This window comes from Rhinopithecus bieti, unplaced genomic scaffold (genome assembly GCF_001698545.2).
Source record: "Rhinopithecus bieti isolate Rb0 unplaced genomic scaffold, ASM169854v2 scaffold_56822, whole genome shotgun sequence".
NCBI lineage: Eukaryota > Metazoa > Chordata > Mammalia > Primates > Cercopithecidae > Rhinopithecus > Rhinopithecus bieti.
In genome coordinates this window covers 68,476-85,845 of record NW_016821797.1, presented here as the reverse complement: position 1 = coordinate 85,845, position 17,370 = coordinate 68,476, and the positions used below count along the sequence as shown (strand labels likewise).

Below are 17,370 nucleotides of genomic sequence, written 5' to 3'. Positions count from 1 at the left end.
TAAACAACCAGATTTCATGAGAACTCACTATCACCAGAACAGCAAGGGTGAAGACTACCCCTATGATCCAATTACCTCCCACCAGCCAGATCCTTCTTCCAATACTGAAGATTACCATTGACATAATATTTGGGTGGGGACACAGATCCAAACCATATCAGACCTTTTGTTTAGAAAAATCATGAAGGAAAATGTGTCAAATGATAAGTATCCTGTAATGAAAAAACTACAGATCATTTTGTTTTGTATTCTTTATTTTCATTTTTTAAAATTTATGGGTATTACTTTAACAATCAGGAAAAACAACCGTCTTCCTGTTAAAGTCTTCATTTCGTAAAAGAAAGGAAAGGCAAGCAACCTGCAACTTCAGATCCTACTTCCTATTCCTCTATCAAATACAGAAATCCTCTCTGTGTCACCTAAAAGGAGGAAATTGTGGTGGTAATGTTCAATAGCTCATGGTCAATATTCTTCAGAAAATGGAAAATAAGGGTGATTAGCAGCACTGAAAGAGAAAAAATAATATTAATTTAGTAACTCTTTTTTCCATTCTGTCAAAGAGTTTTTTCTGAAGATGCACTTAGGATGGGCTAAAATTCCTGAATTTATCACTGAGTCCCTACTTGTACCTCGGCACACACAATTTAATCTATGGAGGGGACGAGATGCATCTCTAATACCAACACCTAAAAAACACAATTATGTCTTACTTAAATATAATTATAAAGATACTTGTCAGTTAGGAATTAAAATTACTGTTTGTTTTCCTTTTCATGTTCATTTTCTTTTTTATAATTTGTTCTTTTAATTGAGTGACATTAAAAGTACCTTCGAAGCAGTTAAATGTGCCAGGAGTCATACTGACATAGGGCCACAGACAAGAGTAGGACAAGGCGTTCACAGTCTCATAAGGCAGATCACAGACTTATACACAGCCTTCGGGTATAGAAAAGTTACTTCCTAATATTTTTCTCATTGAAAATGTTTCCTCTCAGAATCTTGGTGTGGTTTTATGTAAAGGAGAGGGATTCTTCAGATCTTTTTTGGAGACTGAGTCTTTATTCTGGCAACCAAAATTGTATTTCCCGTTTCTGAACTCTCCTCTAAACTCCTCTCTGTTTAGCCTTCTCTCTCCTTAGTCCTGAAATCCTGCAGCAGTTGAGCAAATGGAACATCACGTTTATAAATAAACCAGTCAAGGGATGTTGGGTTCCTCAGAGGTGGACTTCAGGTGGACAAAGATGACACTGGAGTAAGAGTCATGCCTCGAGGATCCAGAGAAACTCCAAAGGATCTTATCTTGGGTAAAGGCCATTGACACCTCCGTCACTAGCATTTGAGGGTCTATGAATCTCATAATTCATTCACAATTCAGCATGGTGAGATTATATTACTGAGGAAATGGGAGTTGTGGTAGGTAAAGAAAGCCAAGAAAGACATAAATTTTGCAGAAATAGTTGGTATCCTGAAGAGGGAGTACCACATTAAGGCTTCCCTAGGACATAGGCACCTTTGCCTTCGGGGGCCCATCCTGCACTAATACTTAAATTATGTTTTCCATTATCATGATGCAAACACAAAGAGCAGGATGGAGTCATTATTACATATGCATTATTATTGTATTCATTTTTCTTCTGATTTTAATATAAATTAAAGAGAACATTATGATGGGCCCCTATAGGTTTGTAGGTACTACACACTGAGCCTTCTAGATTCACAGGCAGTGCGCCCTGAGTGCTAGACCCAGGCACAGATAGTGAGGGCATTCAAGAATTGGATTCACAATGGTGCAGACACTGGCAGTTTCACTTACAGACACATTTCTGCTGGGTCAGAGATTGAGTCCTGGAGGAAACCTCTGGTCTGAGGGCTACAGGGCATCTCCTATTTTATCCCATGCCTGAATTTGGGCATGTCTTCCTGATGGGGGAACATTTGTTCCCCCATTTCCCTGCATACTACAGAAAACAGCCTGTGAAAGAATCTACAAGCACCACTTACAATTGTAACTTATCATATCGGAGATTTCTGTTGAGGCCATCAATGGCTTTCATGTCTTCTGGAGTCAACTCAAAGTCAAAAATCTGAAAGGAAGAAAACACTCACATTAACCCCTCCCCAAGGCAGCAGCTTCTACATGGGAATACAAGGACTTTCCAGGAGGCAGAGGCAAGGACAGCATTAGGGGAAGCATGTTCATCCTCATTGGCTTCCAGATGCACTTGGCCCGAGACCTCTTCTACCTACATTCTGCCTCTTCTCCATCCCACCCCTCTCCTACTGAGCTCCACTTCTCAAAAGAAAGGTGTGCACTCATCAATCTAAAATATTTATTGAGAATTGCTTGAGACAGAAAAAGGAAATCCTTTATTTTAAAATAGAAAACAAAGTGTGCAAAATAACTGCCACCTGGACATGTCCACACTTGGTCAGGCTTTTGTTTCCTCAATTCCCCTGGAACTTGATCCATCCTTGGGATGAGAAAGCCTTAGAACATAGGAAACTCCCACTCAAGAATCTGTTTACCCCAGAAAAAGCATTTTCTGGACAACTGTTCTACTTGCTCACCTCAGGACCCCTAAATAGTGTCTATTTCCAGCTGTGTTTGCTCTTCCTTATAAAAAATGCTTACTAATTGATCTTTGAGACACTTACATCTTATGTTCAAAGAGTTCTGCATTTTTAATAAATCTCAAGTCCAGAGAGGTTCATTTGTGTCAACACATAGTCCCTGATGAGGCGGCCCTTAATAGTAAAACAGATATTTTTGGTAAAAAAAACAAAAAAAAAAAAAAAAAAAAAAACAAAAAAACAAATACTAAGTTTATTATGTGATCCAGGAGACAATTTCATGAAAGACTCAGATACCTCCCTATCTATCTAATGTATTTATCTCTTTCTCTGTATATATCTGTCCATTTTCTTCCTATCTGCCAACACATTTATTCACAACTCTTTTTAAAAATGTACTTCAGAAGTTATATGGTTGTCAAGAGAGCAGGTATTAACATTTTGATTTGGATCAAAAAATAAAACGGATATTTTTTCCTTATGTTGTGACAATGAGATTTAGATTTACCTATTTAATTTTTAAAGTTAATATATTTAATCTATAACTTATTTTGAAATAAATACATTATATATAATATGACTCAAATGTCATCTCTCATCAATATTAAACTCATAATAAAATTTGTAGCTGCCATTTTAAAATGAGAAACAGCTTACGTATTTTTCAAAATTCTTGTGGGATTCAAAACAAAATAAGTTGGAGACCTGTGATTAACATAAGGTCCAGAGTGTATGTGGAGAAGGCTTTACAAAGTAACTTCAACTCATCCATTTCTTAGTTTGGTTGGTCTGTAACCTTATACCTAACTTCATACCTGCTAGGGTCACTGCCAGGGGAAAGGCAATAAAAGATCATCCAGAAGGAGTCATTGTATTTAGGTTCTCCCAGTCCAGAGAGCACACTGAAGTATTAGCAAATGATGTAAAATTAATAAAGAAAAAACTCACTAACAGAGTCATGCCAGGGGCTTTTGTGGTGAAAACTGGGCTGGGGTGTCCCAGTAGTTTAACAGAGCAGCTAATTTTATTTGGGTTTGATTTTAAAATACAAATAGGCATTTGCAGGTATAGAAGGTGAAGGAGAGGAATCAGGGTCCTTAAAGTTCATTACCATGTAGAATTCCTGAAACGGATGAAATAAGTGAATTGAAATTTGCCTAGCGTCACATAACTAGTAAGCGGCAAAGCCAGGCCTAGAGATGATAAACCTTAGGCCTCTGAGTTCAGTGCTCTCTCGTTCGATCCTTCCACACTGCCCTCCTCCCTTAGCACATAGTGGAGAGAAGCACAGGAATGAATGACACGTGTTGCATTTTCCCATGCAAGGGAGATAACCCAGACCAGTGCCCATGGCTCACTCTGGAGTGACTCTGCTCAACCTGTACCTGGAAGTTCTCTTTGATTCTCTTCTGAGAGAAGCTCTTGGCCAGGACCACAACTCCCCGCTGCAGCTGGTAGCGCAGGGCGACCTGGCCTGGGCTGCAACTGTGTTTCTTAGCAATGGATTTTAAGACTGGCTCCTCCAAGAGATATGGGGAGTCGGGATCCACCCTGTTGGGGTAGGAACAGACACAGATGTGAAGGATGCAAAACGGAAAACCTAGAGTGTGCTGCTCCTTTTACCCCAAATTCTCCAGAGAGTTGAGAGGAGTAGGCATAATACAATTTGATTTAAAACGGTCTCATAACTATTCATATGGATTCATTCATAAATGCAGTGAACTGGAAACAATAAAGCTGTCCATTAACAGGTGAATGGATAAACAAGATCCAGCAATAAAATGGAAAGAATTACAGATACTCACAACTACATGAATGCATCTCACAGATACGGTGAGCCAAAAAAGCCAGGTGCAAAACAGTGTGCATGATCTCTTTCATATGAAATTTTAGAGCACACAAAACTAATCTAAGGTGAAAAAAAAATCAGAAAATAGTTTCCTAGCAATGAGAAGTTATTGTCTCAGAAGGAACAAAAAATAACTTTTTTGGGAGATAGCAAGTTTGTATACCACATTAGGGATGTGGGTTACAGAGTATGTCCATTTGCCAAAAAAGTATAGCATTACAGCCTATGCAAATTTTACCTAAAGATCACTTTAAAATTTATATTAGGAGTGGGATTGGGCGTAAGTAGTCACATAGATGACACAGGAAGGAAAGAATGTTGGTGACATTTAAGCTCAGTGGTGATACATGGGAACAAACTACACCATTGCTTTTGTTTTAATCTTTGAACTTTTTAATAATAAAATTTTAGAACTTAGTTTTAATAGGAGTTTTTCAGCATCAACAGAATTCCTGCCATAGATTAGCTCTTTGATATTCTTATTACCACTGTGGGTCTCTTTGGGATCCCAGGGCACTGTAGGCAACTAGAACAATGTCCTTGGACTTGCAGAACTCCAGGAGTTTGCTCTGGTTGAGGTAAGGGTGACATTCCACCTGTAATTTTCCAAGACAAAAGGTGTCACAATATACAAGCCAATAATCACGTGCAAATTTAAAACTGGCCTGAAGGCATGTGTAACACCACATTAATAGATGTGCTATACTTTTCCTGTTGGTCCTTTTCCCCATGCACCTTCTGAAGCACCTCTAAATCCCATCGTTTGCCACACTGATACAGTAATTTTCTTATTCCTTTTCTATTTGTGTTTGAAAATTATTAAAATACCTTGTGCCCCAGTTATAGCCTCTAAAAGCCATTTTTACTGAAAGAAACTAAGATTGCTTAGAGGAAGAGTGTATTCCAGTTCTGAGTGTGAAAGTTTCCATTTGAGCCTAAAAGAGCTTGCACTCTAGAAAGGAAAGAAGAATGACAATGACGCATGCTGCCAAAGGACCCAGGATCTTACTTGAAGAGGCTTCTGCTAGTCAAAATATGGAAATTTGAGCATCAAAAGACATAGTAATTATGATTAATGGAAAATGATGTATTGGCTAAAATTCATAAATTCACATGGCATTAATCAAACGAGATCAGATCTGTAGCACTAAGCTTCAATTTGCAGGAAGCACAAAAGGAACATGTCAAAGTGTGTCACGTGGATCAATGAGTAAGCCATTAGTAAGTGATGTGGAAATTTTTACAGAACAAATGACTTAATTCCTTTCATAAAACCGAAACTTTCACTGGATTCCTGACACCACCCTCTCCTGGTTGTCTCCAGCTGTCTGGCAGCTTCTGTTCAATCTTCTTGCCAGTGCCCCTCTGCCTCACCCTCTCCTGTGGATTTTCCTGCCTGTTCCTTTTCATTCATGAACTTTCCCTAGGAGAACAAATCCATGTCTGTGAGTTTAGTTACTATCCATAAAGCAATGACTCCAAACATCTGTATCTCCACCTGGACCACTCTCTGAGCTCCAGACCAGAGCTGCCGCTTCCCAACTCAGCACCTCCACATGGCTGTCTCACAGGAGCTTTCACCCCCTCTGAAGAATTGTGCTCTTCCACCCCACTCAAATTGCCTTTCTCTCGTATCTTCTATTTCTGAGAGAAAAGAACTCTCATCTACATAGATGACATCAAAGCAGAAACTTGGAGACACGATTAAGCAGGAAGTGTGTGAAGAGCAGAAAATCAGAGAAAGCCCCATGGGCTGAGGGCTCACCTGGTTGCAGGTGGGCTTGTACTTGAGCCCTGGCTTGTTAAGGATGAGTTCCAGCAGCTTATGATTAAAATTGGACACCCCGATAGACTTGGTTAAACCCGCGTCTTTGCACTTCTCCAGGGCCTGGGGAGGAAGGATATGGGTGGTAGACCTTTACTGTAAATTTTTCTTTTCAATTGGCATTTGACTTTGTAAATGCTGGAAATCTGTTTTAACATATATAAATATTAGACTGAATTAAACAGTTTTATCACTTGAATATACAATTTGCTAATGCATTACCTTGCTATGCATATATGTTTGTCTCCTTGATTCTATTACATGCACACTCAGGATGGCAAGTAGACATATTTGTTGTCTCCCACTTATTTCAATGGTACCTATTTGGTTTGAGACATGAAATAGTTCCTTAACAAATTATACTAGAGTCATAAGAAAGGGAGACTCTCAGGTTTTCTGTCAGTAGATGGTTTTTTGCTACATCTATTCTAGAATGGTAAAAAAAAAAAAACAAAAAATCAATCAAATGGGTTTTTCAAGGGCAGGTTCACTGTCCTGCACCTTCCACCCTCCTGCTGAGTCAGTCTGCAGCTGTCCCTCCTCCATGATGTGTTTCTAACCAAGGATAATGCGCTGACCCCTCTTACAGGGCTCACATCCTCAACCTGATCTCAAGGCCAAAGGTGCTTCTGTTTATAATTAGAACCTTAGAAGTTACAATTAAAATGAACCATAGAGGCCATCTCATTGCACTCTCTCACTTCACAGATGAGAACACAGAGGCACAGAGAAGTTCCACATGTGAGGTCAGACAACTGCTGGAGCAAAATCCCATCTCTTCTGACTCCTCCTCCTGTGATTTCAACCTCACCACACAGTGCTGCCTGGTGTCTGCAGCAGAACATACCTCCCAAGTGTCACAAAGGTCCACAGTTTCTAAAATAATCTCCCCACTGGCATTCTTTGGCAGTAATTCTTCCCCAGCCTGGAAAATAGAACAGAAGATAAAGAAGGACGTTTTCTATGGAACTCCCCTTTCTGGTGCCTAATGAGTTTGGCCAAACAACCTTCAAGAGTTTCAGGAGGCTGTGATTATTAATCTGAGTGTGCCTATTTGTGCCTGTGCGTGCATGCATGTGTGCATGTGTGTATATATATGTGTGTGCATGTGTGTAAATGTGTTTGTGTGTGTTTGCAGGCATGTGTACATATGTGTATGTGTGTGCAAAGACATGGGTTGAAAGAAAGATAAAAATCATGAATGACTGTAGCAAAACACCTTGCCCCAGTAACCTCCAGGCTCCGTCCTCCACACATCTCTACTCTTCACTAAGAATGAGGTCCCTACAGTCGGAATTCATTTTGTTTCCCAAGGACAAGCTGGTGTGGAGGACAGAGCTTAATATAACTATTCATCAGTGTGTTTAGCTCCAGAGTTTATGCTCACCCAACCCAGATAGTGAGGACATCAGATGTGCTTAGCCAATGTCCACTGTGATGAGAGGTTGGATCAGTGAAGCCCAAAGGAGCCAAGTTGTGCCACATGCACTATTCCCAGGTATCTCTCTTTTGTTGGGCTGAGGGGTACATATGGGAGACCCTTCCATTAAAGAGGTGGGGTTTCCCATTGTATCTCTGCAGTCTGTGGTAACTCAACATTCTTGAGGATCCTAACGGCTCAGGGCCTCCATTTAGGAACACAAGTACTGAGATAGGGCAATGCCCTCAACTATCTAGGGTGGAGGAAGTGAGATCATTGAATCTGAACCCCCCTTAAGGCTGGGGGACAAGGACAGACAGAAAATCTTGATGGTAGAGCACTCAATTATGAAAGATACTCATGAAAGATTTGGCAATCCTATGCACCTTACTCAAATCTGCCTCTCTCAGGAAGAACCCAGGAAACCAAGCCAGAATGAGATAATTCAGGTGCTTATAACAATGATGAAACAGTCTTGGGCATAACAAGGAAAAACAAAAGCTGACCTTCATAGCAAATGGTACATGAATAATGAAGAGATCTACATAATCCAGTCCAAGTTTCTTCAGTGAACTTTCTAGGGCTGGGCGAACCAATTCTGGCCGAAGGAAAGTAGCCCAAAGCTGCAGTGACCAAAAGAAACCAAGCAGATTATAATTTCACACATTTGAGAACCAAAATTAAACTTCATGGTCAGACACTGAGATGTGAGTCTTAAAACACTGTAGTCTAAAGCTAAAAGAGTGACACTAAATATATGTTACTCAGTATAAATCAGGTCCTTGATGGGACACCGAGATTTCCTTGAATGACTGCAATGTAAGAAAACTGAATAAAACTAATAAGGGGCAGGAAAATCAACTTCAGTGTATCGAGGGTTAGAGGAGTCATCCACCAAAATGAGTCAATAAATGGCAGGACAGAGAGAACAGAATCTCTTGTCCTGTATAATAAATTCCCAGGAAGAATTATTCTGAGAGACTCACATTCTAAAAATAAGTTTGTATCGATATAAACATACACAGGGTGCATCCCTGAAGACCTCAGCTCTGTTTACATTGGAAGCATGGATTTCCACCTAGGACAATTTTAGAAATTTCAGAAAACTCAACGCTGATTTTAGAAAAAGTGTTTTCTTGTCTGGATCCCTTTTCTGAATAATATCTAACTTTACTTGCTACATCCTAAGATCTCCTACTGAAGAACTGAAGGAGCGGACCCATAGTGGCTTAGTTAATCTGTACAACAGTTAAAGGAGATAAGTATTATTATTTCCATTTTATGTATGAATACTGTCTGATGCTCAGAGACACTAAAGAACTGTGTTCTACCATAACATATTTCAGAGTAAGCAAGTCATTTCTGTTTCTGTTTCTATAATGTGCCTTCACAATATTAGGAAGTAAATAAACAATTCAACTTAGACCATATTTTCATTTCAAAATAACATATCTCAACTGATAGTGGCCTCTGACCACTTCACACACAGAACTTTCACCTTGGTAGTGTAGAATATATCCTCTCTCTTGACAGTACCATCAGCAATCTTCTCCCAAATGGCCTGTCCAACCTCCTCCTCATTTTGGTATAAGTACGCTGAATCAATATGGCGGAAGCCTACATCAATAGCTACTTTGGTGGCTTCAGCAGCCTGGCTTTTGGGAGTCTACAAGACAGGAGTAAGAAGAGTTGTTGATCTGCCTGAACCAGAGAACATCAATGCATTTCTCCCAATAGCATTTTCACTGGTAGTTTCTGCTGGCCTCCTCCTCCAATTTTGATGGCATGGGTTTCAATGATAGACCTGTACTCTAAGGACATTGATTAAACTCCAGTATAACTTTTATTCCCAAATGAATTAGAGAAATCAGCTTCACCCTGGAGTATGGAAAAATCATGTCTCATTCCATATCAATCAATTGTAGAAACTTAATGTAACATATGTTAGACACACTTTGTACTTACTGGATAAAATGGATAATTATGCCATTGAAAGCAACTGGCCCTGTCTGACGGCTGTCATAAAGTCACTTCTCACGTTATAGTTCTACCAAGATTAAGTACATTGTTCTGTCATTTTTAGAGCAATTCTTGCAAAGCAACCCCAAAGCTGCCCCTACCTCACTGTGACCAGAGTGTGACACTTTAAATTCCCTTCAGCGAACTGAGTGGATGGCTGAATAGTGTATTTCATGAGAAGCACAATCTAGTCCCCATTATGACGTTATGCCTCTGAGTATTCCCTTCTCATTTCCTAATGTGTGGAATTGAGATAAAAAAAAAAAAATAGTTAGGGTGGGTTCTTGGTAAAACTCTGTTAAACAGAGAAATGGTCTGAAAAATCAGGCTGCAGACAGAGATAAGGAAACTTACACAAATCTCTGGCCCATTCAGATAAAAGACCAAGGCCCAACATAAAAACACATTTGTCCTTTATGCCTAAGACATACCAACAACTACACTAATAAGAGAACATGACTGAACATAGAAACGCCTTTTCCCCGACATAAAAACGCCTTTGTCCTTTAAGCCTAAGACATGCCCACAACTACACTAGTAAGAGAACAAGACCCAACATAGAAATGCCTCTGTCCTTTGTACAACCAACAGGCTTCTAGAAAGTAGTCTCTTTTCCTTTTGTGAACATGTACACTATGGGCTACAGTGGGTTCTAGTGGACACTTTTCTTTTTTGGACATGCTTTTGACTGTGAGCTGAGCCTCTAAGAATCATCACTACAGCATCTGATTGCTCCTGAGCCAAGGTTTTTGGTCATGCTTTTACTTAAACTCTGTTAGTCTCAGACCAAGGTCCTGGACAAAACTTTCACTTCAGTCTCTGATTGGTCCTGGGCCTAGGTCCAAGGCAAAGCTGAGAAACACTTTCTCTAAGTCTGGTCAACACATTCCTTCCCTTCCCAGTTCAAAACACCCCAGACCCAACCTCAGAGTTGACAACCCATTCAGGCCCCCTCTCTATTACAGAGAGCTTTCTTCTTTCATTTATTAAACTTTCATTCTAATCTCACCCTTTGTGTCCACAATTTTGTTGGTGGTAAGTTAAAAAACTTTGGGTGATACCTCATGAGAGACTACTACATTTTTGATACATTGATGAGACTGTAACATATATTTGGTGCATGGGTTGGGAATAGAATTCATGGGAAGGGTGGGCAGGAGCCAACTTCCAAACTCTTTACTTTCATTTCAGATTTTTTTTTTTTTCTCTCAAGAGCAAAACAACACTGGGCCCCTGTCAGTGAACAGGGCAGCTGCCAGTCTCACAAGACTCAGGGGAGAGGCTTCCTGGAAAGGACTTTGTCAATCCCCATCATCCTCAGGTGTTGGGAATGTTGACTCTGTTCCACTCCAGTTTTCTTTCACGGAAGACCTAGCTGTTGCATGCATGCAAACTTTCAGAGGTACTAAGACAAAAAGTTTCGGGCTGAGGTTACACCTCAGTGTTACCTGAAGGCGCCTGTACTAACTCCAGTTCCCAACAGCTTGTCAGGGCTTTGGCACCAGAACTTATAGCCTTTCCTACTGCATTTTCTTTCTCTCTTTTCATGGCTATCATGTCTTCTGTTCCTTCTTCGTATACAATGTTATAGCAATTTTACAAGCTGTGAATATATTCTTGTTGGGTAAACTCAGCCAGTGTTGTAGTAATCAGGAATGGAATTCAAATAGGTACTGTTTTTGTGATTCCCTAGAAACAAGGGGAATTCAACATTTCTGTCTAAATTTTCACCTAATAAGCGTCTTTTTGTCCCTACTGATAGACATTCATGACACTGTATAGGGGGTTATTTCACCATGAGTGAATACCCTCCTCCCTCTCCATTTGGGTTGTCTTTCCTCCATGTAAAAATTCACCACTGCCCAATGAATTTTAACAGTTGCTTTATGAGACTAATTAATTTTTTTCTACTGTGAGACATACGGGAACAGCCTATTATGCCTCCGACCTCTAACTTCTGCCTGCAAAAAATTTGGAGTCAGAGTTTTACCTAACATTTCAGACCCTACAACACTACCTAGGGGGATGGGATTTTTTTCTCCATGGGGAGCCTTGTCAGCCCTTTGCTCAAAACCTCTGATTTCCCAATTCCTCTCTCTCCTATGTCCCTCTAACAGTGATCAAACTTCATACCCCATCTGTGAACAGAAAAACACCACTTTCAACAATCAGAAAGAAACCTCCCTTGAGAAACAAATTCTAGCCTCAGTGCTGTCCCCATTAGAGGGAGGACAGCCATTCAATCCTCAGGTTCTTTTGAGACACCTGTTCTACATCCAGTTACACTGACATTTAAACAAAAAGGAGTACTTTATGTTTAATAGTCAATCAGTCCCATTCTCTAGAAATTCAATGCTTTACCAGCACCATAGCGAGAAAAGACAGAGATGAGGTTAAAACGTTCCCTTCATTAAAGGGTCTTACCCAAATCCAACTACTGTACAATGTCTCCCAGACACCTAGGGTTCCCCAAGGGAGGCTTATGGTCTAAGAACACTAGAAAGACAGAGAACTAGTACCTCACACAGGTGAACATGACTACTTCTAACGACCAACTTGTTCAGATCTATGGGTGAAGGTCACATTTGCATCCATGGGTGACTCCTATAACAGTCACTGGGACCTGGAGGATGAGAGAAAAGAAGAAAAGGGAGACACCCTTTCTATCTTTCTCTCCACCCTGGGTCACTCTAAAAAGAAGAAAGAGACTAAAGAACATCTTTTCTCCTCCCTTTTCTAGATAAGTAACAAACCATCTCACTGCACTGAAGAGTGCAGAAGCAAGCCTGCACTCTTCTCAAGTGCATTCTGAAGCATTGAGATTCCTTTGACCCTGAGACTCAGAAAAAAAGACTCAAATTCTTATACACAAGGACATGGCTTTCTTACCAACTCTAGGATGGACAGGCCTAGACTCCTGAGAAAAGTGTTAATTTTAACACTATCCAACAACTAGATCTTTTCTGCAGACAGGAGAGGAAATGGTCTGAGGTTTCCTATGTACAAGCCTTCTTTGCCCTGAAAAACAACCCAGATCTTTGTAAGCATTATAAAATTGACCCTGCCCTCTTAACAGTTATATCAGACAAGCCCACAGTGGACAACTCCCCAAAGTCAGAGAAAAGAACCCCAAGAAAACCCTGAAATGCAACTCCCAGGTGTCCCAGCCCTTGTCCCCACTTCACAGAGCCTCTGTAGTCACATAATCATCAATTCCTCCAGTTCTACCACCCAAACCCCCGAGTCCACTACTATCCCTACAAGAAATGCCTGATAGTCATGGTACCACTACAGTTCAGATTCCTTTTTCATTACAAGACTTTAAACAAATAGAGGGAGACCTGGGCAAGTTATTTGATGACACTGACAGATATATAAAGGCTTTCCAAAATCTAACGTAAGTGTTTGATCTTACGTGGATGTTATGTTACTCTTAAACCAAACCCTAACTACTACTGAGAAAGAGAGAGCTCTGCAAACAGTAGAGATTCAGAGATGAAAACATATCTCCTATAACTGGCTGAAAAAGAAAACCAGTAAAAAGGGGAAAGAGAATGAAAAAGAGACAAGATCCCCATTCCCGATAAGAAGAGAGACAACATCCCTTGAAAACCACAATTAGAGTTCGAGTGATCCCACAGAGGTGTGAAAAAGAAAGCACTCTCTGATGTACATATTAAAAGACTTACAAAAAAATCAGAACCAAATCTCTTAATTACTCTAAAATGTGCATGTTGAATCTAAAAACAGATTAAAATACCTCTACCTTTATGGGAAGGCTGAGATAGACTTTAGTGAAACCCACCTCCCTATCTCCTGATTCAATTGATGGACAATTAATCTTAAAAGACAAATTCATTACTCAGACAACCACTGACATCAAAAGGAAACTACAAAAACAGGCCATAGGTCCAAATAACACCCTGGAGAAACTCCTGAAATTAACTACTTTGGTCTTTTACAATAGGGACCAAGAGGAGGAGGGCCAGGAGAAGGAGAGGAAACATACAAAAAAAGGACAGAGACTCGAGTGACCACATTACAGGCCTATAAAATCCAAGATCCCCAGGTACACCTACTAACTACTACCAGTACGGCAAGTCAGGACACTTTAAAAAGAGCTGTCAAGGCAACAAAAAGAAGTCATCTCAACCCCGTCCAACATGTGGTGACCACTGGAAGGTGGACTGTCCCTGGAGACACAGGTCACTGGGTCCAGGGCCAGTCTCCCAGATGGTCTAACAAGATTGATGGGTCCCAGGACTCAGTTCCCCTACTCCAGTGACTCAATCTGCCATCACTACCCAGGGACCCCAGGTGATGCTAACAAAGGGGAAAAAAAGTAGATTTCATTCAAACCTCTGAAGCCAGTGTCTCTATTCTCCTCTCCAGTCCAGGCCTCCCCTCCTCCCGTAACACAACGGGTATGGGCATCTCAGGAAAGACTTTAACCCAATATTTTTCTAAACCACTTAATTCTAATAGGGGGTGTAAGAATTAAAGAAAGAGAAAAAAAAAAAAAAAAAAAAACAAAAGAAACATGAAAAGGTGGCTCACCAGTCTGGACAGATTTATTTTAGAGAAAACAAATCTGAGAGGTGCCTTCTGGCTGAGTTAGGTCAGAGGTTTGCTCTCTTTACAGACTAAGAGTTTTTAAGGATTCACAGTGGGAGAGTTGATCAGAGGCTTGGACTGCTTCTGTGTTTCTTTGTTGTGCTCATGTGGGAGGGAGAGTTGTGTGCCTGTTCCCATACATCTTTCTGCAGCTGCAGGCATATCCCTGGAGTCTGCTTTTAGCTTCCCTATCTTAGTGCACCTGAAGGGAAAGGAATTCACTTATTAAGGCCCACTGTTTTACTGGGGCCGGTTGTATGAGGGTGAAGTTTGGCAGTTACCCAAGAGACTCTTCCCCCACCTCCCCCTGTGTCTGAGCTATCTTTTCTGTGTTTTACTGTCTGCTCTTTCTGGTTGCTTGTAGTAGAAGAGAAGTGATTTCCTCGAAATGCATAAGGCTAGAAAGGGAGCTGGAATTTAAAGTGGCAGTGTTTGTCCGAGATGACGGTGCTCCTGTTCAATAATTCCAGACCCTAGTTATAAAAGGACAAAGGGTGATGTGTTGTTTCCGGCTACTTCCTAGTGGGGGCGGAGGAGAGTTTCTTGGTGTTGGATTGACTGCAGGAGCAACACAGTCTGTAGATGTTTCTGGGTAGTTGTCTACAAAATGGCCATGATTCTGTTGGTTAAAATTTTGAAAAGGTTAATTAAGCTGTGTAAAACATTAGTTCTTTTAGCAGCATTTCCTATTAGGCCTGATGGTTGAGACAGAAGTAACATTTTTTTTTCTTTTCTTTTTTTTTTTTTTTTTTTTTTTGAGACGGAGTCTCCCTCTGTGGCCCAGGCTGGAGTGCAGTGGCTGGATCTCAGCTCACTGGCAAGCTCCGCCTCCTGGGTTTACCCCATTCTCCTGCCTCAGCCTCCTGAGCAGCTGGGACTACAGGCGCCCGCCTGTTTTTTAATGTTTTTTCTTAATGACAGTCAGAGGTACATATTTGGAAAGAGCCATGTGTTATTTTTTTGTTAGTAACTGTTATTCCTGCTATGAGGATAATAACTAAGTAAAATGCTACAGTAACTGAGATTGTCTATCAGACATTCCATCCTGAGGGTACTACAGTATATAGTCCCACTAAATAGCAGAGTAAAGCAGTTCTCACAAGGGTAGCATAGTAAATAATTTCCATTAAAAAGTTTTAATATTTAGCTTTAAAGGAGAGGTAGAAACAACAAAAAGTATTTGGTGAGGTAGGGTTGGGGCTGAGTAAGATGAGTAATTTTCACTCACTTACTTTTTATGATTTTAAGATTTCTTATTTGTTTATAGTGATATTTAGGACATTTTTTGGGCTGTCAGGGGTTGCTTCCTTAGCTTTTCAGGTTTTGACTTGAGTGTGATGTATCTAGGAGTTGATCCCTGTGACAGGCACCATCTTAATTACCCTGGGTTCCATGGACTCACTAGACATGGGGACAAAGGATTCCGGACACCCTTAGTTATTAGTTGTTGACCCCAGCAGTGAAGAGATTTCCTCCTGTGATGGTCGGGGGACTTAGAGGCAGCGCCTGCTGAAACATCTAGTTTTCAGTTCAGTGGACTTTAAGAAAGCATAGTTTATTTTAGAAACTTGTAGCTGGAAAAAATATAATTTAAACAGTAGAAAATAATAAAATTGAAAACATTACACAACACTACAATTTAACAACAAGTGTGCTATGGTTTTTGAAACATAATTTTCTCTCTTCAGTTTCCCATTTTTATTAAAAGACAAATTATGGTAGGATTGGTTTGCTTTATTGTACTTGGCTTAAGTATTTGCACACAGTGCAGCAAGAATAATTATTTGTTACACAGGCCTTTTAAATTGGCTTTTATGGAACTTTGTTCCATAGAAGGAATGTGAGATAAGGCCTTTTTAAACCCAACCCCATTCATGAATTTGTACCATTAAATACCTATTAGTTGGTGAATTTCTCTTCTCTTGAGGTCGCAGGATAACTTAGGGCTCCCGGCCTGCTAGAAAGTGACATTCTTTACTTACCACAGATCAGAAACCCTGTACAGGGACTCTGTAGACAAAATATGAGGCCGGTTTTCCAAGGGCTTTATTGGCTTCATAAGTTAAGCTTGATTCCTTAAAGGAAAGCACACCATTCCAGTCAAAGCCTTGGTAAAATAACCAGTTTTTCTAACTGTGTCCTGTTACAAAGGAAAACAGATTCTTATGGCACTTATACAAATAACTGTATTGCTGTAACTTAAGAATACTCACAGATAGTTTCCAAATTTTGGAGACAATCAGGTAGAGCGAAATAAGTATGCTCCAAATTTTGTTTATGGGAGTAAACTAAATTGTTAAAAGTTGTTAATGGCTCAAAAGAAAAATTTCTTTGACTTTGAAAAGCAAAACAAAGGATTAGCAATATTTTAAGCAAAATGTTAAAAGATTAGCTTATTAATTTAATTTATGCAGCTAATTCCTGTCCTGTTCAACATTAACATTTTAGTTCTTTAAAAGTCCTGAACATTTTTCCTTTATTTTGATGTTACAATTCTCCAAAGTTATCAGAAACCTGCATTTAACAGTACCTGTTAGAGCTTTATAGCTGATTATAAAACCACTTTTTGAAGAAGACCAAAACAAGGCAACAATTGCTTATGGATAACAAAAAATTTTAAGGTAGCCTTAGTTTAAGACACAATTGACAAGGATATCTGTTACCTCTGTGGCGCACAATAATTTTAACATAACAATTATAATTATTACTGATAATATACACTAAGGTACATGGGAATTATAGGCATTTCCTATAACTTTGGGACACATACAATACATTTATATAAATATAGCCCAAAGAAAGCTAAACACCATTTTATATTTGACAATGCTTTCTGCATGATTTCTACTAAATAAGCCAAACTTTACTTTTATATTACTGTGCTATTAATTTTAAACTTAATTTTTAATAAAACCTTGTATACATATTTACCCAATTTTAATGTCTGAGCATAAGGTAAGAGTTTTATAGACTCTTTTAACTCTTTATAATTGTTGTTAAAGAGCAGGTTAGTGCTTTAAGAAAACCCGTTGTGCTTTTATTTTAATGCTCAATTTACAGAAAAACTGGATG

At 39.7% G+C, this 17,370-nt stretch overlaps 1 protein-coding gene across 2 annotated transcripts in view; it reads right to left on the bottom strand.

Moving 5' to 3' along the window:
* Positions 1 to 257: 257 nt before the first annotated feature.
* The window catches only part of LOC108521036 (prostaglandin F synthase 1-like), a 24,737-nt gene continuing 7,624 nt past the window's right edge, over positions 258 to 17,370 (bottom strand). The window contains exons 2-9 of one of the 2 annotated variants that reach the window (XM_017860606.1): positions 9,164 to 9,331; positions 8,172 to 8,288; positions 7,093 to 7,170; positions 6,186 to 6,308; positions 4,907 to 5,016; positions 3,957 to 4,122; positions 2,002 to 2,084; positions 259 to 505 (exon numbers count right to left, since the gene is read on the bottom strand). In XM_017860606.1, coding sequence (XP_017716095.1) covers positions 463 to 505; positions 2,002 to 2,084; positions 3,957 to 4,122; positions 4,907 to 5,016; positions 6,186 to 6,308; positions 7,093 to 7,170; positions 8,172 to 8,288; positions 9,164 to 9,331 — 888 coding nt within the window. In that variant the 3' untranslated portion in view covers positions 259 to 462. Of the gene's footprint in view, positions 506 to 2,001; positions 2,085 to 3,956; positions 4,123 to 4,906; positions 5,017 to 6,185; positions 6,309 to 7,092; positions 7,171 to 8,171; positions 8,289 to 9,163; positions 9,332 to 17,370 lie in introns of both variants that reach the window. The other variant, XM_017860607.1, reaches the window with a different exon arrangement.